Genomic DNA, 26120 nt, shown 5'->3' with positions numbered 1-26120 from the left:
GAGCAGAAATCCCTCAAACTTAACTTGCAATTACTGGCATGCAGCTTGTTAGTTAGTGTGGTTTTGTACCAGGGCACTGGTAATAAAGGACAACAGCAGGAGGAACTGGCCAATAAGAAGAGTTTTTATCTGGTGAGTTAGACTGACATTTCAAACAAATCCATGCTGGCAAAACAACTTCATTTGTACGTGAAAAATAAATCTGATCACTGGATTTATACTGCATGCCATCTTTTTTTACTGAAAATTACCACCATCCCACTGCCTATTTAGGCTAAAACAGACACCAGTTTTGTCTCCACTTTGATGCTATTCTCCCATCCCTACAGACATGTGATGTATTATGGTTTGCTTTGTCAAAAACACTTTCATGAAAATGATATAACCAGTGCCTTAAAGCAGACTAGAACCTCAGTTCTATGCACTGATAATTATTATGTCCCTGTTTGGCTCGAGCTTGAACCAAAGTGATGAAGTGATGTTTTCGAGACTGAGGAGTAAGATTAACGAGAACCGCACATTTCTACAGTGTGGGTGGCTCATCTTCCAAAGATGTTTTCCTACATTTCAAAACGCTTTGGAACTCTGAATAAAAACACTTTTAATTAATCATTCATAGCAATAAATTTTTAGTTGACCAAAACACAAGAAACACGAGATTTCATGCAACATGACTGAAGAATGTGGAAAAAGTGGGAAAGAAGGGAGGACGCTAGTCAGAACACGACAAGGAAAAGCGGGTTAAAGTGTTAAGGAAACAAAAGAAAAAGCACACATGCCTTTTAGTTGTGGTCTACCTTCAGAAAGAGTCTCTGAAAGCTGTTGGTCGGCTCTCGAGAGAGAAAGCCGTGGTCAGTTCTGGGGAAAACCATCTACGATGCAAAGGGGTGCACCAGTGATGAAAAGAAAAGAAAGGAGAGGGGATACAGAAAAAAGAGAGAAGAGGACATGGAGTGGATTAAAATGAGCGCGAGAAGAGCGTCAGTTACATAAGTTGGAAATCAGAGGTCCGCTGTTAACCGTGAGTCCAGAGTTCATGAAAACAAATGCTGCAGGAAAAACAGATAAGAGTTCAACAGCCTCTTAAGCTCTAAGCACAAAGAAAGGAGGGAAAAACTGCAAGAGAGGTGTTTTGCTCCTCTGTCTGCAGGGATAGCGGTAGCTCAGCAGTCCGACAGCAGTTCTCTAGGAGGCACAAACCTTAACAGTGAGAATCTGATTACTGTGCAGGCTTGCATGTGTGCCGTACATAGGAGGACCCTGAAGAGAAGAGGAAAAGGTGAACAAGATAGCGCAGCATTACAGTCATGTTTGCAGCTGTTTCAAATCGAATTATATATGCAGTTAAAAACCCATCAGGTGCAAATAAAATGCATCATCGGCAAATCGTGAGACAGACATCCGTAAAATCTGCAAGTAAGGCCCAATAGCTGTGGATTTTGACCTTTGAAAAATGATTTTGGAGTAGTGTGTGTGTGTGTGTGTGTGTGCGTGCACAACATTTAGTGCCTTCCCATCATTTCCACTGTGACCAAACAAAACAGTGGTGGTTTGGCTCTTTCCAGTCTACACAGTAAATGTGTTGATTGTCTGTCAGGCTGAAAGGAGCAGAGTTTTTCTGCTGCCACAGAGCCTGGAGCACTGTGCCGCTTCTTTGGTTCAGCTCCCTCAAAAACACAAGGGAGGGAGGGAAGGATGGGGAGAAGATCTAAGAGAGAGGGGGGGTGGGAGAGTGACAGGGGAAGAAGGAGAGCTGCTAGTCTGCTAGAGAAGTTTCTGCTAACAGGCTCTGGTGAGGGCTGGATGGCTGAGGTTTTTGCACCACCGCAGACTCCATCTCCTCCTCTCTGGGCCTGTGCACCCCTCTCTGCCCACTGTCACAGTCGCTCATTCACACCGTTCCCACCATGAAGACCACTTATGCATATGCTCCTTAAACACTGCATAAGAGAATAGACTGTTTCATGGTGGGTTTCCCCTTTACATTGTTCTCATCAGACTTAAGGCTGATACTAAGACAAATGGCTATTCAACCCTGGAGGCCCGTCTCACTATGGCCTGTTTGCAGATGCTCTCAGGGAGGCAAAGGCAGGATTTGGCAGGGGATCAAACTCTCATCAGAGCTTGTCTTTCAATACAGCCCCCAGATGAACCTAAACATGCAGTGACAATGTCCTCCGTATGGATTTGACAGTATGGAGGCTTGGGAAAAATAGCTACCAGCTTTACTCCGCTCAACAAAAAGTTGCTTTGGAGAAAGACGCAACACTATACATGACCTTTTTCCTCACATGATTTTGGTGGTTCTTTAACATTTTATTTTAATAACCCTGTTATCCTGTTTTGACATCCTGGTCTGAGACCAGAATCAGCCTGGAAGAGGCACTAAAAATGATGGACTGACGGCACATTGACGGAGATTCATGGTTGCTTTCTTTTTTTTCATATACGCTTATCTGCCCGTAAAGGTCAGAGCTGAACCTGTGAATACAGTTTTGAAATCACAGTAAGGTGATAAATGAGCATATGTAATGACCTGAAGACAATCAGACTGTTAAAAATAGTACTGAGCAAGCAAGAGATTTTTGTTTTCTAACCCATCTACAGCCGTATCTGTGACAACCTATATGAGGGAGCCAAACCTCATCCACATCTACAGTAGCTTTAGGAGCTGTTGGGTTTGATTTGAACCAAGCTTGAGGTTTTTGGGGCTGCAGATTTATCCAGGGACATCAAAGCTGCAGAGGCCTGGGCCAAGTGCAATATTTATCATTTGGAATAACTATGTAATGCAAAATGCCAAAAGAGATTTAATTCTTGCACAAACTATCTGAAAGGATAGGTGGGGAAATCAAATGCCTTACGCCTTGATAGGAATTTCTGTAATTTTTTGAACCGCATCATAAATACTGTTCCATTGAGTAGCCACATCACATTTACTCTCCAATAGGTTTTGCTATAAAACAATAGCCAGTTTAATTCCAATAACCTTAGACTCTTCTGTGATTCCATTACTGGGGTTCAAGTCATAGGAGATGTACTTCCACATTTCTAATCTACAATCCATCTACTGATCCATCAAGATTATATCTCTAAGCTGACTTGGGAATGACTCGGCGTCCCCCAGGATGAGCTGGGAGAGGTGAGACAAGTCCGGGTTTCTCTGCTTAGACTGCTGCCTGCACTACCCGACCCGGGATAAGCAGTTGAAAATGGATGGATGGACAGATCAAAGGATAGTGGTGGTAATAAACACAAAAATTAATGGCTATGAGAAGATTTTAGCACCATTAGAAACATGCTCGTAACATGTTTTCATGTTCATCCCCACTTTAAAATTCATGTGAAGAAGCGGCTTTATGTGGCATTCTGATCTAAGCGCTCTAAAAAAAAACATTCATGGGTATGTGACCTCTTTAAAGATTTGAAACTGTTTACCATGTAAAGAACAGAGGTTTTATTTTCAAACCACACTAAATGAAATGGGAGCTCTCATGGAGGGAGGAATGATATCAGATGAAAAGGCAGCACTGACAACATAGACCAGATGCAGGGTGAGGTTTCTCTGTAATGTTAAAAAAAAGTAGCTTAGCTTGGGTAAGAGACGGCAGCTTTGGCACACCGCCCCGACCACTGAGGTAACATGGTGAAGGTTTAATGTTTGCTAATAACGTCATTTCTCATGTCTGGCTTTGGAGATGGGAGACTCAAACCTCGTGTGCTGTCAGTGCAGTTGTGTGTGGGGAAGCCACAGTGGGGTAAACACACGTTTGCTTTTGGATTATTAAAATACTTTGTGTATGCGTTTTATAGACAGACCGAGACTTTTATCCTTATTTATCCAGATTTTTCCCGCATTGTGATAACAAATAAACCGTTTAGTGGTTTTCAGATGACATAAACACTTCGGAGAAGAAATGTTTCAGTCTCCCTGACATTTGATTTTCAGTTTGTGATAGCAGACTAGAAACCAGCTGAGGAAGCTCTACAGTTATAATAAAGGTAAAATACATTAAGCTAATTTCAAGCATAGCTTTTAAAACTGGTGATTCTGTCTTACGAAAAATCATATAAAAGGATCGTTACCACTCATCTCAGACAGCAGCCAGTTAGCATAAAGACAGCTCTGCATGGGGAAAACTGTAACTCTGGCTCTACTTAACAGAATTTCTATTTACTGACTTAATAACACATTAAAGCTTTGCTTCACATGCAATAGCCAAATTTCTAAAATGTCAAGTTTCTGTTTTTCTCTTTAACTTCAACAGCACTGTGTAAAAGCCTCAAGTTACCCGTTATTTCTGTAGGAATCACCTCATTGTGGCAAAAATGATATTTTATACCTGTCAAACTGTGTTTTCTTTGGCAGTCTTCATCGATTCGACTAAAGAAATGTGAACAAATGATGTGTTTTGCGACAGGCGGCTAATAACAAATTGCCTAAAGACACAATCTAAAACTGGTTCTCGGTCCAGTGTTAAGTGGCTTGACAAACAAACAACATCTGGACTGAAAAATGAATGAAAAGGCAGCCAATGTCCAAATAAAAACTTTGAAAGATCTTTATAAAGCCTTGAGAACTATTGCTCAAGACCACTTTAAAAATGAGAAGACAGTCTGGCTCCTTGGAAGCGAAATATGATAAAAATGAGGGTTGGCTCCAGACTTTTGCACGGTACCGTATGTTCTTTGTTTCAGTCGAAAGGAAAGTGCGGCTTATGACCTTTAAAAAGGGTGAATGTTTAAGAAGAACACTAACAGACAAAAACTCAAAATAAAAGGAGAACAAAAACTGGAAGTAAGGTTTAAATGGAAGGTCATTTTTAAATTACACAGATTAAAAAAAAACATATAAAGGACAGCATCTTTTCTCCAGAGTCAGCTGCAGTGAGGACATAGTTTCCAAAATGTGCATATAACAGCCAAAAACAACATATTTAACCTTCTCTGATGAATACAGAAAACACCGACTTACCCTTGGCCCAATGTCTCCTTGGTCACCCTGGAGGAAAAACAGGAAAATAGCAATTGTCAGCAGTTATTAGCACTGTATATGTGCAGCAGACCAGTTATCCAAAAGAGCTCAGCTACTGTGGAGCAGCGATGACAGACAGGCTTAAAATGGAAGATTTGGTTATGGGAAGGAAGTGGTTCAAAGGTCATCTGTCTCCTAAACAGCTCAGCGTTTTGACATTTATTGTATAAATCATTTGGTAGGCCATAAATCATCTGACAGCACAATATCAATGAAGTCAAAATGCGGAGTGCACATGCTGAACACAGCTGATTTCTGATCAACTTTTTGGAGTTCATGTTCTCATCACAGGGCTACTAGCATGATTACATGAAGCGAGCCAATTTTCCGAACCTCAGCTTCATCTGTCAGATGCAATCGCCTCATTAATCAGGCTGATTCCCGCTCTGACAGATGCACTTTAATGCAGTTGTGTTGCCCTTGTGATTCTGCTGAAACGCAGTCTCGAACATATACACAGAGCCAACCAGCAGTGTGGAGAGAAACGACCACACGACGAGGCTCCTCTTGCCAGCACTTACAGCTCTTACAGTTGCTAAGATCTTAGGCTGGGCAGAGGTTCACAGAGCGGGAAAACATCTGGCTATCATCGAGCTTTGCGGAAGGCCTGTAAACCTGCTTAGTACCTTGACGTGAGAATGTGCAGAGACACATGAGCTCCCGCATAGCTAAATGTAATCTACGGCTCTTTTGATGGACACGCAGCGAAAACTCAAACGTGGGAGGGCGACGGCAAGGTTGTCCGAGCACCTTCTGCCCATAAATAAATGTTCAAAATACACTCGTACAGTGCATTGACTTGTCTAGAAAGGCTTTTGAAATCCATATTGAAGCATACCTTTTCTCCCTTGGGTCCGGCTGGTCCCTGTGGGAGGAGGGGGGGAGAAAATCAGAGACACTTGGTCAAGATAAATCAGTTATCACACATCACACGCATCTTCAATGGCCCTTCAGAAGGGAGCTTTCAATCAAACGGTAAGACAAGGCAGTTATTCTGCTTAATGGATTCATGGCATTGAGACCGCTCAATCCAAACATCACTTTTGTCTGAGCGTATTTCACAGTAAGAATACCATATGACTCAAGCTTGTCCCAAGAATCCCTTTTAAGAGCGCTCTTTGAGAGATAAAAGTTTTCTCAGAGATAAAACCTTTGTTCCTCCATCAGTGACTCTTGGGACCTCTTGAGATGTTTTAGATGAGGAATGCTGAAACGCTAACTAAAAACACGGGGTATCAAACATCCCTGTGCGATCCTACACTGATACACGGTCCCGCTTTGTGTCGGACAGTTTCAAATCCTCATATGAGCACTATGTATGAGGCAGGGCCCTTGTCCATTTCTGTGTCGGGCCATGTCTCAGTATGCTGCTGCTGCTGGTGGTAAGGAGCATAAGGATGCCAAATGTGGAAGCACAAGCAGCAAACTGACTGCAGGCCCTCTATTGACTGTGACAGGCAGAAGAATAAGAGGTGGAAAGCATCCACCGTCCATCTGTGACAACAATGGACAGATCATACCTCTTAAAGCCAAGTCACCACTTAGGTTAGACCCTTCACATTTCTATTTTTATTTGTATCGCACTCAACTTGTCCCCTGTTTCTGCCGTTTCTCAGTCCCCTGGTTCCAAATCTGCCTTGGAACTTTTTGAAGACTTTCGCTCTATTTTGTACCTTCTTCCATAACTTCTTTCATCTGGCGACAGTTTTATCTTGGAGCTATAAACACATTCAAGAGCACAACAGCGAAGATGACAAGCAGTGTGTCAATGTGACTATCTACGCGATGACAGACAGAGCTTATCTCCCGAGCTGCTCGCTCTTTCAGTCCAAAGAGCGAGCAGCGGAAGAAAGCTTGATGTCGCCTTTAACGTTCATAAACTCAGAGCCAAACCACAAATTGTTCAGACAAGACTAACTTTACAGTCAACTTCCTCATTCATAATGATCTAAAACAAAACAAAAAAAATCAGTAGATTTTCAATAAACTGATTTCCCATCTGGTTTAATTTCATTTATTGTGTATTTTATGTGCAGGAATGGCATTTTAAAAGGGGAAATTATAAAAAAAAAATCATTAGTTTTCCAATTGATTCAAAAAGAAAAAAAAACAAATGCCAGCTCATAAAAAGTTCATTATTAATTTTGGAAACAGAAGTCCCTCACAGATGAAAAATGCGCTACATGTTTTCCCCCTTTATTATGTTGTTTTCATGCCCCCTCTACATCCTTTGGGTTTGCAGGCGACTCTGGTCATGAGTCACGCCTTCTGAGGGTTTTATGCCAGACCCTTGTTGATGGGGAGAAACCTATTAAAGGATACACCCAGCCTCAGGACTCCTTTCACAGGAACAGGAACAGTTTAATGGTGTTTGGAGAGGAACAGCTCTCATTATGCTGCGAGGGGGTTTACATTTCAGCTGATGACTTATTCCTCTTGTGGGTGAGCGCAGTGATGTGCTGAAGGAGGGGCGGAGGGGGCACAATAATGACTTTTTAAAGAGTCTCTGTTTGAAGGTTATAAACTAATCTCTTTCTTACTTTCCCAAATGGTGTGTAACCCATTCGCTCTGCTTCACCTGTTTCCACGCTGCACCTGGGCGTGCCTCTGAGTGCACCAGCATTTCAGGCGCGAGTTGATGGATGGGAGTGCAAAGGGGATTTCAACACTCAGCTCAGCTGAGCCCAGACTCCCCCCGTGGCTGTAAGCCATTGGGATGACTTAAGAGGTGGAACAGGAAGTAAGATGGCTACCGGGTTTTTCATGCACTTGCAGTGACTTCTCAAATGATTGATGAGGTATAGCAAACTCTCACCGGTCTTACAGGACAAATGCAGTGCCCAGCTGGATTTATTTTAAATCTTTAAATAGGAACTGAATAAATAAAATAAAAATAAGAAAGTAAGAATAAGAGGCTTGTGACGGTGTACCTGGCTTCCCTTCAGCCCTGGTGGACCCTGAGAGGAAAGAAAACAGAGTTAAAAATCAAACTTGTTTTCATTTATTTTGGGCATACTTGGCAAAATTGGCTGAGAATACTCACTGGTTTGCCATCTAAGCCAAGTGGACCCTGTTGGGAATGAAACAAAGAGAAATTATGACCAACACAAAGTCCCGAGAGCCCTGTCACTACTGAACCACTTTAGGGGCCTCATTTATAAAAATGAGTCAAACAGGAATAAGCAGTCGTTTATAAAAACCTTAAAGTGTAGACTTTAGTGATTTTCCTGTCAGTTATGTAAGAGCTATTGCAATTTTGGACACACATGCCTCCACGCTTGCCGTGAACTTCGCGTGAGCTTTATGATGGGAATTATCAATTGCCAGACGAAAGGTGTTTTGAATTAAAAGCAGGATGCAGTGTTCTGTAATTCATATATCAAATTAGAGACATGTAACCACGGCTGCTTTAAAAAAAGCCAAACACACTTTTAGGAGGACGAAATTTTTGGTGCGCGATGATCTCATCTCAGAAGGAGTTTGCTTTTCTTTTTCGATACATACACTCAAAAAAAGATTCTTTGCTCTCTTTAACACGAGGCTATAAATTGGAGTAAACTGAAATATATAAAATCAAAGGTTTATTTATTTAAATAATGCATTATTATGGAAAATAAGTTTGGTATAAGCCAATCACTAAAATGTCATTTTTCTAGATTTCGTTCAATTTTGAAAGTTTAACATTATAGTTACGTAACAAAATTACACAGAAAACATCTATCTATATGTCTATCTATGCTAAAGCCTCCTTTGTGCAGGCATTATATAGGTATATTTTAACAATGAGGGAATGATGTTATAAAATATTAAATCATATATAAAGTATAAGGACATTTTTATAAATGAAGCCCAAGTAATAGCCGACATGACAGCTTATCTTGTGTTGGGAACAGTATATGAATACACACTGGCCCACTGCTTGTTGAGAGTCACATTAAAGCACCTCTCTCGGTAAAGAATTAAAGCCAGAAGAAGGTAAGCTCCACATTGTCATTTTTACGTGTCATTTTTGTGCCGATAAAGTTGTGATTAGTAGTCTTTAGACATTTCACCTTCCCTCAGAGCAATTCCAGCAATTTCCCCTTGTTTGCCGTGTTCATGCTAATTAAACTAAGTCAGGCACTTTTGTCTGGAGCTTATATTTAACCTGCAGACATGAGAATGGTATCAATCTTTTCATTAGACTCTCAACAAGAAAGAAAATAGGCCTATTCAAAAAAAAAGAAGAAAAAAATGCTCTTTAATTGCTGGTTTAAGAAGGCATAATGAGCCAATAATTATACTGGCAGGTCACCCTACCGAGTCTGCTGTGAATAAAGCATTGCTTCAAAACACTGAAGGCACTATTTGTTTTCAGTCCACGGACAAGACAATCTTTTCTCGGCAAGATACCCTACAGCAGCTGTTACTTATTAGTATTTCATAATGTTTTAGTCTCGTCTCCATATCGCTTATGAAAAAATGTAAATTGTGTTAGCCTTGGAAAAAGCAATTAAGTGGATTTGTAGAGGCAAACATTTCAAGAGAGGACAGCAAAAATAACCGAAACTTCAGAGTGAAGAAGTAGGAAAGGGAAGAAAGTTTTTCAGTTTTGTATTTAAGTAAATGTGTAGGTCTATGTATATCCTGCCCCGTGTGTGTGTGCGCATGCAAGTAACACTCACATAAAGGCCTCCCAGGCTATGTGCTGTATAATTATATTACTTGAGTGGATTTGTTCCAGTTGTATTAATTTGACACACACCCCCACATCTCCTGTGTGTGTGTGTGTTTGTGGTGCTGAGATTATACAACAGGCAGTTAAATAAAGTCCCTATTCATCCACTCTCCAGCACTGAAGCAGCAGTTGGAGATGTTCACTTTGTTTACCTCGATAGAAACAACTAACAAGCAGTCACTGAACTTCCTCTACGCTCGGTTCAAAGGCGCTCAAATCTTTGGATTACTTAAACATGAAGGAAGAGCCGGCTCTTGGATCAAACTTTCCTGACAAACACTTATATGTGATGTATGCGGTAAGGGCTAATGTTGACTTCCTGCCGCCTTCCTTCTTAACAACCCTACTCTATGTTAAGCTAACTGTTTTTACAGGGTCCCTTAAGTACTGGCTTGCTCAACTGTTCACAGTCCTGGTGGCTTTCCAGGGTGGAAACCATCATTAACAATAATCACTTCTGGCCTTGGATGGCGCACACAAGTCTTGGCTTTTCTCATGATCTCCTGATTTACCAGCCCCACGGATGCAACCCTACCACAGTCTCATCTTGGCCTGCTTCGCTGGATGGGCAGTGGGTACAGAGAGGGAGCGATATGTGAAGCTGCTCTCGTTACCCGCTCATCTGATCATTTACTGCTTTGCTTTTGCCTCATAATTTGCCAGCGTGGCTACAGACTGCTGTCAAACTTGAAAGCAGCCCGTAAAAGAGATTTATAAAAAGCATAAAAAGTGCGTCTTTACAGAACGTCTTTTAGATTAAGGGACCCTTGTGAAGTCAGCAGTAGGTAGCCGAGACCAGGGTGGAACAAATGACTGGGACCAATTGGACGGCAATAATTTCACCATGACTGTCCAAAGTTCAGAGGAGTGTGAAGACTAAATATGAAATGCTCCTAATATCCTTCACTGAATGCAGCGCAGGACAGGCTGGATGTCCACCCCTCTATTAAAAACAACACTCTGAGTTTCCCATGAGAATTTCAAATGTCCCTCTGAGTTTTCCGAGGCTACATCCCTACATGCACACTAAGCTCTACCATGTATACATACATCTATGCGGGGACATCTCTGCATCTGGGAGCGTTTATCGGGGTCTGGCTCCTTCAAGACTCGTGAGGATGAGCAGGAGAGGTGAACAATGCGAGGTCAGCGGCTGCTGCACAGTCTAAAAGGGACTGATTTATGGCCGCTAACAAGCAACAAAGAGCCTTATGAATTGTGGGTACAACTGCTGGTTGGGTCTTTTTCTTTGCGACGAGATGTGTATGAAATGTTTATTTTCAGTAATAAAACCCTGTAGCTAATGTCTGACATCGGACCACTTGCGTTAAGAAGTAGTAGCATAGAATTTCTACTAACTTGAGGAATTGCTAGAGCTGCCTGAAGCAATATTTCATGCAACGAGCAGTGGAGAGAGCTCTGGTATGTCTGGTAATAAAATACTTTAAAATATACAAGCTTCATTAAATCAGCAATAGAAATAAGAGTCAGTGTTCACTGAAAACCAATGACAAAATGGGTTTCAATAACTATGAAACAAACAGAATCAAAGGGAGTTAGGTACCTTATCTATTGTTTTTTTTAATATAATAGCTTCACTTTAAAACAGTCTGCAAAGCCTGAAACGTGTGCTGGAATTCAAATGAAAATAGGCTGTACTAAAAAAACATGAGCGGTGTGGTGGGTTTCAGGGTGTTGGGCTGAGGGGCTGCTGCTAAATTTCTGCATCTAAAACCACAAACGGATCAGGCTGGAGAAGAAAGGGAGGGAAGGATGGAGGGTAGAAGAACACAAAAGGCAAAAAAAAAAAAAATAGGAGACTAATGTTTAGAAAAAGTGAGAAAAAGAGCTGGAGATTACTGCCAAAACCTCAAGTAAATGTGGGAGAAAACAAAATAAAGAACCACACTTGCATAAAAAGAACTTGTATTTCTAGTCTGCAGCGCCACATTATCCTGCAGCATCCCTCAGCAGGTAAAACAACAAAAAAAACAGCTTTGACTCACATTCCCATCAATTAGAAGGCTGTTAAAGAGATCTCTGGGAAATAACATGGCCTGCAGGAGGGCACATGTCTGTGTTTGCTTATGTGTGAATGCGCGCGTTGATTCAGGCGTGTGTCTGTTTGCATGCGCTCGTCTCTTAATCCCGGTGAAAGAAGCCGAAGGCTGTCTTAGCTGCCTTTACTGTACTCCCTACGGTGCAGACTGCTAATTATCCACGGGGGTGTGATTGTCGAGGATGCAGCATGAAAAGCTGCTGTCTGCACATCAGAGCCGGCGTCTCAGCTAGAATTGCACGCTGCATATGCTGCAAACTGCAGGCTCAACAAACTTTTATGGCATTAAGGTGAAGGCGAGATAGTGAGAGAGCGCTTTCCTCATTCTCTTGCTGGGATATGATTAATTTTTTCCTCTTGAGGCTGCCCATGAAAACCTTTGTTTAATGTCAACACGGACAGAAATCGGTGTTAGCTCTACATGTGCGCAATTTGTGATACACTGCTCTTAGAAATAGTCAGTGGCTACAAGCAGAACCAAAGCGCACAATAAAGCATACCAGAGTGCTGTTTGTTTGGGACAGAAAATTGCCAACATGTTGCCGGGTGCCCGTCAGGCTTTGATCTGCGCTCTGCAGCCTTGAAGGCCGAACAACGGCGAGCTTGGGCCCTTCTCCCTGATTGAGGTCCGCTGTCTGTCTCAGTGTTGCACTCGCGAATAAACACACTTGTGGCTGGGCATGCTGCACATGTGAAAAGGAGTCAGTTGGTGTGTGTGGGTGTGTGTTTACCCCTCTGCCCTGCTCTGTCAGCCTGCCTGACTGGGGGAAGACTCTTTTCTGAAACTCGCCTTGGCTGTGATTTATGAGAGGAAGAAGTGGCAGGGGTTACATGAGGGGAGAAAACATACATGAGCACACGCAAAAAACACACACGCACATCGTAGTGTTATGCTTGAGAGACACGCAAACCGCATTTCATTAACACTGTTTATCATACAACTGATGATTCACTGGAAGTGGGCTGCTGCATGAATTAGGCTGATGAATTCAACATGTGTATGCCACCTAAATGAAGTGCAGCTCATGTGCACTCACACTGCACACATGCATGCAGTTTAACAGGTCTTCAGTGGTGGATGAAGGGATCCAATGTTTTTTCCACCAGTATTTTTTTTAATTCCAATATTTGAAAGTTGCAATTACAACTTGGATTCAGGATCAAGTCCCAGCTGTGGAACAGAGGACCTGATCTTCACCCTTGCAGAACGTCTGGATAATTCACAGAGGTTTGAACGTTGAGGCTAGGGTTGTTTTGGTGGCTTGGAGAGTGGTTATGACCAGGTCCCCCGGGAGCACCTGTTGGGGGAACTGCAGGAGTATGCGGTTGCGAGTCAGTTGTCACGGGCCATCATGTCCTCATAAACCCAAGTGTATCCACTTACTTTCTGTAAAGTCGGGCCTGTTTTCACTGGAGTTTGACTCTGCTAGGATTCCCTCTTTTCTTAAGTCTTGTTTGAGATATTCATGGAAAGGATCTCAAGGCGTAGCAAGGCTTAGGAGGGCATGTGGCCTGAGAACCTCCCTGCAACCTTCCTCATGTAGATGATGTGGTTCTGTTGGCTTCATGTATGGGTAGGATATGAAAGAGGATGGACCAAGCGACGGAATTCAAGCATCTTGAAATCTTGTTCACGAGTGACGGAACGTGGACTGTGAGATGGACTGTTGTGGTGAAGAGAGAACTGAACCGAAAGTCGAGGCTTTTCCAAATCATCAATCCATCTAAGATCCGACCCTCATCTATGGTCATGGCATAAATGACTGAAAGAGTAGGGCTGCAAATACAAGCTGCAAATACATGAGTGTCCTCTGTAGGATGGCTGGACTCAGCTTTAGACCCACTGTCAGATGCTACACTGCTGCTGCAGGTCCTGGGTTCCTCCTGGTGGACAACAATAACTGGACTCATGAGCTGTCATATGCAGATAGCTCCTGGAGGATGAAGGAATTGATACCACTGACTGGGCCCCATGTTTGCCTGACCTAAATCCAGTAGAACCCCTCTGGGACATCATGTTTCAGTCCTTTTCAGCAGTGTACATTTCATCTGGCTTGAGAACAGCTCAGGTTCTCCTCAAGTTTGGATGAATTGGAAACTGTTGCTGGTGAGAAGGACGTTTGCTTAGCCTGCTTCAACTGAACCCAACTCGGGACAAATTGAAGATAATGGATTGATGGAAAAATTGCAATATCAAAATGTAAAAAATAGTTGGTAACACTCCAAACCAACAAAGGTTAAGTATCGAAAGTAGCAGTACACAGTATTCAAAGTCCATTAAAGTGTACAAAAACGTATATTATAAAAAATGCCTCTAAATTGCAGTGCAGGAGAATAAATTGCAGCAGAAAATGGTGTTACCAGTAAATCAGGGACAAGTACCTCTAATTAGTACTTGATTACATTCCCTTTGTTACTTTGGACTTCCACAGCTGTTATTATCATCTTGTTGAACTGTTTGCTAGTTTGTAGACTTACAGACTTTTGGCTCGGGAGGGTTAAAAGCTTGAACTGGCATTGTATGTAATTCAGAGAGACATAATAGGGGTGAGAGAGGACATGAAAAAACACTGGGAAGCAATCTAGCTGTTTGTTTAAGGAATGGAAACAGAAAGAGAAAAAAAAAAGTCTTGTTGGCACAAATCTCTGGCACAATGCAGTTAGCAGCGCAGCGGTCTCCGGTAACCAACTTGTCTCATTTGTGCTGATTGCCCTCCTCATATATGAGCATCTGAGAGAAAATACTGGTGTGAAAACATATCTAGCACTCACATCCACACACATACCTCTGACCACTTCCACAGTCCTGGCGTTTGTTACAGAGACATACATAAACAATAGGTGGTTTGGACGGAGGCCACACACATATGGCCTCCACACATGTGCACACAGACACACAAACATTGATACCCAACAGGAAGAACGGCCCTTTTTAAAGTCAGATGTTTGAAACTCTATCATCTCTGCTGCTGCTAAATGTAATGATATACTGCCCATGATAATTGTCAGCGTGATTAATCTGCCGTTGTTTCACTGTGACCTCAAGCACACAGCATCCTCAGTCTTTATAATCACACACACACAGACCAGGAAGCTGCCTCTTGCAACAGCAGACTGAGCTCCTCCAGTTGTTATACTGTTTCATCTATGTAATCTTAGCACTATACAGATTGATTTCATTATCCTAACTAGACTGGGAAGAATTAACCAGATTGTGCAGCGTTTAAGCAATGCACAAATAATGGCATCCCAGGACAATGTTAAATGAAAACAAGACAATAAAATGTGCCATAACTCTGGGGTTTCAAATGGAGATGGCAATGGAGATGAACGGTCACAGGCAAAAACAAACAAGCGAGCAAACAAACAAAATCCTCTAAAAAACACAAATGTGCACAGGCTTATCTGTGCACCGAGTCCACCTGTGTGTAATTAGCAGCAGGCATTTCCCGTCAGCAGGGCTGTGCAGTGCCAGGCAGACTGTATGGGAATATGCCCGAGATACCAACATTCCCAACATCCACAACTACACAGCCAGCATGGCAAAGATGTTGTTGGAGTTAAGATGGCGTGACATGGAACCAGCCAGTGAGGACACATGGTTTCACAAAGCATGTATACCAATACAGTTACAGTCATATGTAAACTCTTTTTCACATGACTGTAAGTGTGAAAAACTAAGTGCACCCCATGATTCAGGAGCTTGTAGAACCACCTTTAGCATCAATTATCTGAAGTAAATGTTTCTGTATGACTTTATCAGTGTCTCACATGGTTGTGGCCTCTTCGCTCGCTCTTCTTTAAGCCTTTTGTTTTGTGCACAGAACTCTCAGAATATTCAGTCATGCTGAGGTCTGGACTTTGGGCCATTGCAACACTTTGATTCTTTTTAAGCCATTCTGTTGTAGATTAGCTGCTGTGTTTAGATTTAAATTGACTCCTGTTGCATGGCTCAATTAGGCCAAGCTTTAGCTATCAGACAGATGGCTTCTCATTTGACTCTAGAGTACTTTGGTATACAGAGGAGTTCACGACTGACTAAAATACAAGGTGCCCAGGTCCTATAGCGCCAAATCCTCCCTTCACTACCCTGCTTGTCAGCTGATATGAGGTGTTTGTGTTGATTTATTGTGTGTGATTCTCAAAATGTGGGGCTGTGCATTATGGCCAAACAGATCCACTTTGGTCTTGTCTATTCAAAAAGCACATTTTTCCCAGAGTCTTTGGTTTTTGGTGTTTTTTTGTTTTTTCCAGAAGCAACTTTGCAAATTTAAGCCATGCTACAATATTTTTCTTTCTCCCGCAACCCCTAACAAACAAACCATACTTGTCCAGTCTTTTTCTAATTGTACGGTCGTAAAATTTAACATTTAACATGCTTACTGAGGCCTGTAGAGTTTGAGATGCTTTGGGGGTTTTGCTGTTTCTCTGAGCACTGCATCATCTGATCTTGGGGGGGATTGCCGAGACGTCCACTCAGGGAAGACTGTGGCATTGTGCACACTTTTATAGAAGTCACACTGTTTTGTGTAGGTGTATTCATAAATGGATGATAAGCTAGAAATCACCGTTTCATCTCATAAATTGTGGGAGAAAGAAAAAAGAAAAGAAATGATCTAGCTGTCCACTAGAGGCCGCTGTATCTCTGGATAACATTAGGCATGGCTCTGTGTTTTTGTGGAAATTGGTAACCTGCTTTCCATTCAGTAGCTATTCATGTACATTGTTGCATTACTCCAAGCATATTAAAGCCCAACTAGAAGCTGCAAGCCATGATTGGAGCCTTGTGGATGACTGTTTCACATTGTGGTACGGTTTACACTCCTGTGGTTTGTGTTTACTGATGATATCTTAACATTATTGAGCATTTATGTCTACTGCTCTTTATGTTTACTCTTTATGTTTACTGAGAACTAAACGTGCTGCATTTCCCCCTGCCAACTGCTTTGGGTCAGTCGTATTTCGTGTGATATAACCAGTCTGAGCTTTGTATATCTGTGAGTTTACTTCTCATTTATGAGGCAGGATACATCACTGTTGGTTATTGGTTATGAAGAGGATGTCATGGAAAGGGTAAATGAGTTAATTTAGTAATTTAGAAAGAAAAGGCAAAGAAGAATAAATGTGGGGGAAAAGTTAGAACAGATCCAGGCCCAGACACACAAGTAGGTGAAGGGAATAGAGTGACAGGATAAATAAAAATCTAATTTACCGGGTATCCATCCCGTCCAGCCTTGCCCTGGTGAGGTTAGACATTGAAGCATGAAGCATTAATCAAGGCTGAACAGACACTAACAGCTGCACACAACAAACTCACAAAGATCAACATGTAGCCTGGCATCCTACATAATAAAAGGAGACAAGTGGTTAATGATTTAAAGGATTGTGGCTGACTATTTATTTATTCATACAAAACATTGAATTCTTGAATGAAATAATTTACTGTAAACGGAGACTAAATTTGTATTTGGAAATGAATGAACTAGCGAGGTCATATGTTTACACCACAGCTTTTGACTCACATTTTCTGGGATTTTCTTTTTCCTCATCTGCTCTCAAAAATGAACCACGGTTTTAAAACTAAAAGCCACTTGCACACAAAAAAATAATTAAAAAACAAAAACAAAATCAGATCAGTTGTTTTCATTGTGTCTACAGTACCAGCCACTGCACATTACTTAGATAAACGGCACTGACAGATTGCTACTTTACAGAGTAGCGAGTGACTGGATTACCACACCTTCCCATCAACTTTATGGGATGTAGGCTGTAGATTTTTGGGGGTCTTTAAGAAAAGACATTGTTTCATGCACACCTAGTGTGGACCAGATGCAGACCAATCGAACAAATCCCGGTTGGCCGGACGTGCTGTTTTTGTTCTGATGTGTCAGGAAGCGCGTCACGGTGTGTTTCAGAGCATTTCCAATTCTGCATATCTGATCAGTGCCACATGGGACAATTTAATAAAAAAAAGAAAGAAAAAGAATGGAATAAAAACTGAAATTGGACATTTAAAATGCAGATGGAAAAAACAAAACAAAAAACAAATCTGAAGGCAGCTGCATCAGTTTCCACTCTGTACAAGGCTTTGAGTAACTGTGCGTTTTATCTCCCGAGTGTGTCAGAGTGTCAGCAGGAGTTACAGTCCCACAGAGGAGAATAACTCACTGCAAATAAGTCACACCTCCCTAACCATCACCATTAAAGAGTCAAACACAGTCATGGACACCCACATGCACAGGTGGTCCATTTATTGGCGTTCTCTGTGGATGCATGTGTGAGTGAGTCTGTGACAGTCTGTACGTCTGTGAGTGAAAGGATTTCTGGCAAGTCCCGCAGTTTGCCGGGCCGTGCACGACGCACAGCGAAGGATGATACAAGGTGGATGCGTGTGCATGCGTGACTGATGTTGAAACCTCTCTTTAGTTTGCTTCGATACTACCTGGATGAGGTGGAATGGTACTTACAGGAGGCCCTGCAACACAAAAGAGAAACCAGGCGTTAGAAAGTAAATGCTATAAGTCTCTACTGACACATGAAGCACAACATGCAAGAGCTGCAGCAGCCTCTGGTTTATACAGCAATCAATTCCTCTGAACAGTGGTCTGCAACAAAAAAACAAAAAAAAGAAAAAACCTGCACATGCAATGTGGTTCGTTAGATGATGGCTGCAATTAACCACCTAAATACGGTACAGAACAAACATATTAGAGCTGCCGCCAGCGCAGTTTGTGGTGAACCCGTTATGATAAACAGACTCTGGATAATGGGTCATGTTTTGCATTAGGAAATGAAGTCATGTCAGGACTTTGTTTCTTAAGAACATAAGGGCGTATTGGATGGCGGAAAAACAGCGAGCAAAAAGGTCGGGGCGTGCTGGCAAACTGTCTGTCCCTTTAAAGTTGGGGGGAAAAAAAAGAATGAGATGCTTCTGAGATTTCTCCGGGGCAGTGTTTTTGTCGTGATTGAAATGCTCTGATGTTGAGCCTCAGCAGCAAAACTACATTCAGCTTTTCATTCTTTGCCTAACAGAAAACAAAAGTAATGATCAAAGAACTCCTTTTGTTGTTAGTGGCCTTTTTTAAAAAAAATAATCTCCTTAAAGTCCGAGGCTATGACCAGGAGCACTATTAAATCACTTAAATCCCTACAAAGTGAACGCATCATTAGCAGAATTTCTATTAGCTGTTCCTTAATATGCTATCCGATAAAACCGATAATGATGCTGATTAATGCAGCTTATAATGTATGATGTCATTTGGGGCTCTGCCACCTTTGCAGCTTCAGTACAGCATACCTCATCAGCATGAGTACGACATCAAACACCTACATAAAGTCAGCAAGACTGAAAACAGGCTCACAAAAAAAATCCTTGTTAACATGAACAGATTCTATTGTGGCCTTGAAGTGGGCTCTTTGATTCAGCAGGAGCTTTGCATACGTAGAGAGAGATGAAAATGCACGTTTTAGGAGCGAGCATGTGTCAAGAAGAAGGGGAGGGACGCGTTTAGGTTCATGAGGGATGAAAGTTTATCTGTGTCTGGATGCTTCGACGGGGACCTCCCGGGCCAGGCGGTTATGCAAACAAACACACTAGCTTGGAAAGCCACACAGAAAGACAAGCTTTAACTACTAGAACTTGGGACAGGTGTGTATATGTGCTTGTAGACTACTGAGAAACAAAGAGAGGCACGAGCAAACATAAGAGAAAAGGAAACAATTTAAAGAAAAAAAAAACGAGGCATGTAAGAGAGAAGACGACAGCGAGGGCTGATTTTAAGATGCTTAACTACTCTGTCTGCCCTCTTTCCTGTTATTTGTGTTTGTGCGTTCCCTTCTCCACTTTCATTTGTTTTTTTTCCCTGAGAGAATGGAGAAGAAACTCTTCTGGCCTTGTAAAATGTTGTCCTGGAGTCATCAGCATCAGGATGGCGAAACAGCCTCTCCATTTCATATACGTACTTGCTCTGACCCAGGATGCAATGTGAGGATGAGAGACTAAAAAATACAAGCGATAGCCTAAACAGAACCACGACGCCCTTCAGACACAGACCATCTGCCTCAAATAGGCGTCCACTCTCGGCTGAAACCGTAGCAGCACACATCCTCCAAATCAGGGGTGGGTAATTAATTTTCCCAAGGGTGTGGGCCTCCATAACAGTCCCAGTTTCTTAAATTAATTCCCCACCCCTGCTCGTAATGATGAGGTTTCCATTAAACGGACCTGGAGGACACCCAAAGGGATTTCCACATTTTATGCTAATGTAAATTTACTTAGACAGTAAACTGATTATCGAGATTTGAGACCAGTCACTACTGCTTTCCAAAATCCATTAAAAACATGAGTAAGGTATAATGCTGAACTGGGTCAGTCCCGCTGAGACCGTAACGCTGCCGTGAACACTTACTAGTCCACCAAATCTGCCACAGCAAATTGACCCTAACAAATCTAATTTCACTTCTTGTTTTTTTTAGTCGTTTCAGAAAATGACTGAAACTCTGTAAACGGTAAGATTAAGACTTAAGATTTGCATCTCCAAAGAGAACCAAATTGCACAAACCACACACAGGCCGTTCATGCCTGCAAGAGGCTAACACATTGATGGTGTTCACCTTCTCCTGCGATTTCTAGAAAACAGAAATATCCTGTTTGTCCGCCCTCTAGTACAGAAAAAAACCCCCGTGCAATTCCGAGTCTAGATTTATGGGACGTTTTGCTCGACCCGTCACCTAAATGATGGACGTTTCATCAGATAAAATCAAGTAAGCAGACAAGCAGAAAGAGATCACTGATGATCTTTCACTTAGTCACCGTGTTCACAAGAAGAGATCCCATCTGTAAACATCCACCTCAGTGATTCACAACCACAACGGAAATTTTACGACAGTGACACATATCCTGCAGGTTTTGATAAAATTGCCTAATACTGTCGTGGAGCCCACTTTTAATAAGAAACATTTAAAAATCGGGATGAGTGAGACTTGTACAACATCCGCTTCATCTTTCACGATGACATTTGTGAAACAAGACTTATGTCCTTGCTCTGTTTTGGTTCCTCATGGAGTGTTTTTGTGGTTTGGATCGATTGAAAAAGCAGCACCATAATGGTGGGTAGCGATGTTGGCGAGGCAAACTCATTAGGCTCGTACTACAGCAGCTGCTACCGCTCAGCAAGAACGACTGACATCTGGGCAAAGTTAGTGGAACCACATGGCCAGAGTTAGCACTATGTCGGCGCAAATGGAAAGGGACAGGGAGAGGGGCCAACTGAAGCCCATCATCCAGTGGCTTGACTCATGGATCACTGCCTTTGCTGGGCCCTCGCCTCGAACTTACCCAGTCACACAGGAAAAAGAGGGACGGTGTGTGAGTGCGATGAAGAAAAAAACAAAGTGTGTGTCTTCCAGGAAAAGAGGTTAAAAGGAAAAATAAACCGTTAAATGATTTGATGGGCATTACTTACCAGGTTCCCCTCTTCTTCCCATCCTTCCACGTTTTCCTGGAGGCCCTGTGGAAACACAGACAGAGCAATGAATTGCCAAAATCAGCACTGCAGGGATGAGTAGAAAACGACTCAACCTCACTCGCAGTTTCGCCTCTGCTGCTCGAGCGCTGTTTGGCATCAAATGTGTACAGCTGGCACGCTAAAATGTCAGCGCACAAATTGCACATGTAGTTTCAGTTTCAGATGCGAGAAACAAAAATAAAATGACAGAAAAAGATTTCTTTAGAGCTAAATGCACTCTGGGACTTTCAGTTTGGCTGAACAAAGACTTTCGTGTGTGTACAAGACTCTTCCCCTCATGTTGGGTGAATATCACATTCATCTCTGTTTGGCTTTCATGCAGCAACTTTCCTCTGGTCCTGTTATGATGCAGCCTCCACTGTGACCTTTCTAGTAAAAAGCTTTTTTTGTCATTGTTGGCGAATTCTTGCCAAGCTTGGAAAACTAGGAAGAAAGCTATAGAAGGAACGGGAGATGATGTGAGACGTTAGACCTCATGCTGCTAGAAGACCAGGAGTCATTTTCTACACTTCCATTGATTTGCGTCAGTGTCTGCTCGGTGATTTCACAGAGGTACTGTTCTTACAACTAGTGCACTTGAATGCACCCCAAAGAAAAATAGGGTTGTGATCAGGCTCAGAAAGATCACTCAAGCTTCCCATTTGGCTTAAAAGCTGCAGCTAGCCACAAAAGGTTTTCCAAGTTCTCTCCATATGTGCTATGCACCAAGCTGGCTGCTTGGTGCATAGCAGACCAGCCCGTAGTCTCTAATTAGCCTCTAATTTACACTGCAAATTTTTAGCACAGTTTGCCACAGTGTTATAGCTAATTACATTACACCCAAGCAGAATATTACAGGCTGAGGATATTTTGTGGGCTTATTTATTTAAGTAAAGAGGTCTCAAAGTATTTTCTTCTACACGCTTCATTCACCCATGAGCACATGCATTCACATGTTCGATGTCTTTAAGCTCTTTGTTTAACATTTACACTCACGCTGTGATGTATGCACTAGGGGCATCTTGGGTTTAGGATTCTGGCTAAGGACACTTCAACATGCAGATCGGAGGAGCTACAGTAGGACCGATCAGTACCGATCAGGATGCAAACTGCTCCTTTTGCCTACTGCCCTATCAGGATATCAGGATAAGCTCCTGTCAATGCTGATGCACATCCACTGTGTGGTAGCAGCGAGCGATACTGCAAATATAGGCATCGATCTGATACTGATCACTAAATCACTGTGGTTTTTTCTTTTCACAATAATGAGTTAATACAATAAAACACACCTTTCAGTTTTTCATGCATTCTGAAACTTGGTTTTTTGGAGACCTGAAATGTAAGGGGCTGTCCCTCACTGAGCTTGGTTCTGCTGGAGGTTTCTTCTTGTTAAAAGGGAGTTTTTCCTTCCCACTGTCACCAAAGTGCTTGCTCATAGGGTATCATATGATTGTTAAGGTTCTCTCCTTATTATTGACGGGTCTTTACCTTACAGTATAAAGCGCCTTGAGGCGACTGTTGTCATTTGGTGCTATATACCAAAGTGCTTGCTCATAGGGGTCATATGATCGTTGGGTTTTTCTGTGGGTGATTTGGCGCTGTATAAACAAAACTGAATTGAACTGAATTAAATGTGCTTGTCCCTAAAATACTCTGGGTCAGCTTCTTTTGTTTCAATGCGCCAGAGGCTATAAATCCAAAAGACATGACAGTCAGCACAAAAAGGTTCAGACATTTTTCACAGTGCATGTTTGAGGTCGTTTCTTTTTTTCCCCTCAAATAAAGGAAATAAATTTAACACAGTTCAGTGGCTACAAACTGAAAAAAAAGATTGATCAATTGGTGCTAGTATTGATCGGCACTGGTATTGATACTATCGATATCCACTTCTACTGTGTGATAGTCAACCATAAAATGGATGTGTTCTGATAGCAGCTTCCATGCACGCTGGATGCTGCAATTTCAGTTTAATATTTCTCTTACGTTGGGGACATGCTAGCTGCAGGTTTGTCTAACACACAGTCGAATGTTCACCCCATTTTCTCCTGTAACATTAAAAGCAAAACACCAGAAAATTTCTGGAAAAACTTACGAGTATGTCAATACTACTGCTGGGTCAGCCATAAGGAGGCAACAGGAGCTGAAAGGATGTGTCAAGAGAGGCATCAGAAGGAAAGAACTGCTCATTATCATTATTGTCATTATTCACCTTACTGAAGCAGCCATGTTAAATATTTTTGTGAATTTACTATAAACGACGAATCGCTGCCAAAGTAATAGGAAAACATTCTTAATCGAGTCCCACGTTCTGATTTAACTTTTTGAGGTTCTTCTCAAACCAGCGAGACAAGATGGAAGAATAATAATAATGATAATAATCAGAATAAATAAACTCTGGACTTTGACTTACTTGTCCAGTATTGTTTTTTCTAATCTAAATTCTAGTATCAAAAATCTTTATACTGGGCTGTATACACCATGTGCTTACACACCATTCTGCATTTAATCATTAGTTGTTCTTCATCTCTAGCTCTCTTCCACAGTGTGTTTTTTGTTCTGTCTTCCTCCCCTTACTCTCAGCACCAGAATCACCCTGCATGAGCCTGGTTCTGCTGGAGGTTCTTCCTGCTAAAATGAAGCTTTTCCTTCCCACTGTCGCCAAGCGCTTGCTCATAGGGAGTCGTTTGATTGACGCAGGACTTATGGTAGCCTCAAAACGATCACTTTCTTTCTGCTCCATGTCAGAACCTGTTTTTGTTAACCTCTCTGTGAAAAATATATTCTGCTTGTTCTAAAAATTGATCTCAAAAGGCAAATCTGCCGTCAATTTACTGTACAGGATCCAGACATGGCAAGAAAACAGGGCAGCTAAAGTAACAAGTAAGCCTTCAGCTTGCTTTCCCATGGTCTAAAACCCTTCTGTGGGCAACACCTCACTTCTTCTGTCTTTTGTTCCATGTGACCGTCCTCCCCTGCTCTCATAGTGAAATCAGAACCAAACTGGTTCCACATAAATGGCTCTGAGCATGTTTTCTATTGTCATTATTGAGAGTACTGTAGTGGCCTAATCACTTCCTGACTCTGCCAGCCCTTTCAAGGAGACCTCAATCATGGCTCCCACCTCCTACTCATGTCTGCCTCTTCTACTTTCATCCTCCTTAATGCAACAGCAATGAGCTATTAATGACACTGGAACTCGGGGATTTAAGGAATAGTAAAAAAAAAAAAAAAAGTAATAACTTTAATTAAAGAAATGAAGATTGAACCTTGTTTTAAGTGCTTGACTAAATCATATTTTTATGCTGTATGTAAGTGATTCCATTTGCCATTTTAAGCTCCCACAGGATTTTGCTGGCAAATGAAAAAAAATAACAAAGAATAACAAAGGAAACTGAGTGGGCTGCAGCTGTGCACCCACTGCACTGACTCTCATTTAAAATTTATGTTTGAACAGTTTTACACTTTTAACACCTCTACACCTTCAAACCTCAGGCACAGATGCCAGCCGTATTATAATAGCCTCCATATTTCACAGTGGGCTTGACTTCCCCTCCCTGAGCCTCCACCGTCATAAACAGGAGTGGGAGATGCTAGAATAAGCCCAAGGCCTCTGAAAAGAGACTAGATGGAGAGAGATGCTAGATGACAAGTTGGAAAAGCTGAAAAAGCTGGAAACAGGGAGACAGGAATGTGCATGGGAGTGATGGGATGGGGAGGAAAGACCAGGAGGTAGAGAAATTAAATGGGAGGGACAGAGAAAGACAGCCTTACAGATATAAGAAAAATGACAGAGGAAAGGATTGGCAGACAAAACGAAGTCAGCAGGGATCGATGGATAAATGCTTTCACAAGTCTTGCACGTACATGGTCTTTGGGTGTGTAAAATTCTTCCTTAACCAAGCGTATACTTCATAAGATATGGGTCACCACGGGCCATGCCTGCTCTACCTTTGTTTGAGACTTGAAAGGCGGCTGTCTGCATGTCGACAGGTTAGTGGTCAAACACTGGAGGGGCAGGCGTCAGAGTGACTGAAATGTGGGAGCGTGATTAGTCCTGAGTGGCATAGTTGAGGGGGAATTGTGGCGGGTGATGACAAGCTGATGTAGGACTAGATTGACTGGAGGAATTAATGGGAAAAGCAGCAGGGCTGGAGAGCAGAGTGTAGGCATGTGTGAAAGCAGTTCAGATTCCTGCTCCAGAACAGCGAGGTGAGCACATATCGGCTGAGATGCAAACAAACGGCTGTGGCTTGACTTGGGTTTCAGCTCTGTCTTTCTGTTTCACCGTGGCATTTCTGGGTCAGCTGAGGTGAAAGGAGTTGAAAATGTCCTACGAGTCTGCAAGGACACTCTTCAATCTAGTAGAAGTCAGCAAATTTGAGGTTACTTGAATAATCACATGTAAAAAAATCTCAGCAGGTATCATCCAGTCAAAGTGTGCAAGGCATGAAACAGAAAGGTCGTGCAGGCAAATGTAAAGTTTAAATGTAAAGCAGATTAAAAACAATAAGTCTAAAACAAATGAAAAATGAAGTATCACACACGTACTCCTGGGTGACATTCTGGTTCCAACCTCCATATGTGGACTTGTGTTGTTATTTCAAAGTGGAAACATGCTCATTATGTCATTTAAGCAATGCTGCACCAACTCCACGAAGTGATAACAGCCTATTGAGCCTACTACTAGGTGCAGGCAGCCTACTTGTGATGTCTATGGGAGTGATGACAACTTATACTGATGATTTAATGGGATGATAGCACACAAAAGCAGGTTTTCATTATACTCTTTAGAGGTCTAGGTTG

The 26120-nt window shown here is 42.1% G+C and overlaps 1 protein-coding gene across 8 annotated transcripts in view; it reads right to left on the bottom strand.

Annotated features, from left to right (window-relative positions):
• The window catches only part of col23a1a (collagen type XXIII alpha 1 chain a), a 125753-nt gene that overhangs the window by 14148 nt on the left and 85485 nt on the right, over window positions 1-26120 (bottom strand). For 4 of the 8 annotated variants that reach the window (XM_025897027.1, XM_013277563.2, XM_025897031.1 and 1 more), the window contains exons 3-10: window positions 21276-21320; window positions 18279-18286; window positions 17024-17050; window positions 8079-8105; window positions 7966-7992; window positions 5874-5900; window positions 4976-5002; window positions 798-872 (exon numbers count right to left, since the gene is read on the bottom strand). In XM_025897027.1, coding sequence (XP_025752812.1) covers window positions 798-872; window positions 4976-5002; window positions 5874-5900; window positions 7966-7992; window positions 8079-8105; window positions 17024-17050; window positions 18279-18286; window positions 21276-21320 — 263 coding nt within the window. Of the gene's footprint in view, window positions 1-797; window positions 873-1200; window positions 1261-4975; window positions 5003-5873; window positions 5901-7965; window positions 7993-8078; window positions 8106-17023; window positions 17051-18278; window positions 18287-21275; window positions 21321-26120 lie in introns of all 8 variants that reach the window. The other 4 variants (XM_025897022.1, XM_025897029.1, XM_025897026.1 and 1 more) reach the window with 4 other exon arrangements.

The sequence above is a fragment of the Oreochromis niloticus genome, linkage group LG2 (assembly GCF_001858045.2).
Source record: "Oreochromis niloticus isolate F11D_XX linkage group LG2, O_niloticus_UMD_NMBU, whole genome shotgun sequence".
NCBI lineage: Eukaryota > Metazoa > Chordata > Actinopteri > Cichliformes > Cichlidae > Oreochromis > Oreochromis niloticus.
This window is presented reverse-complemented; position numbering and strand designations above follow the sequence as displayed.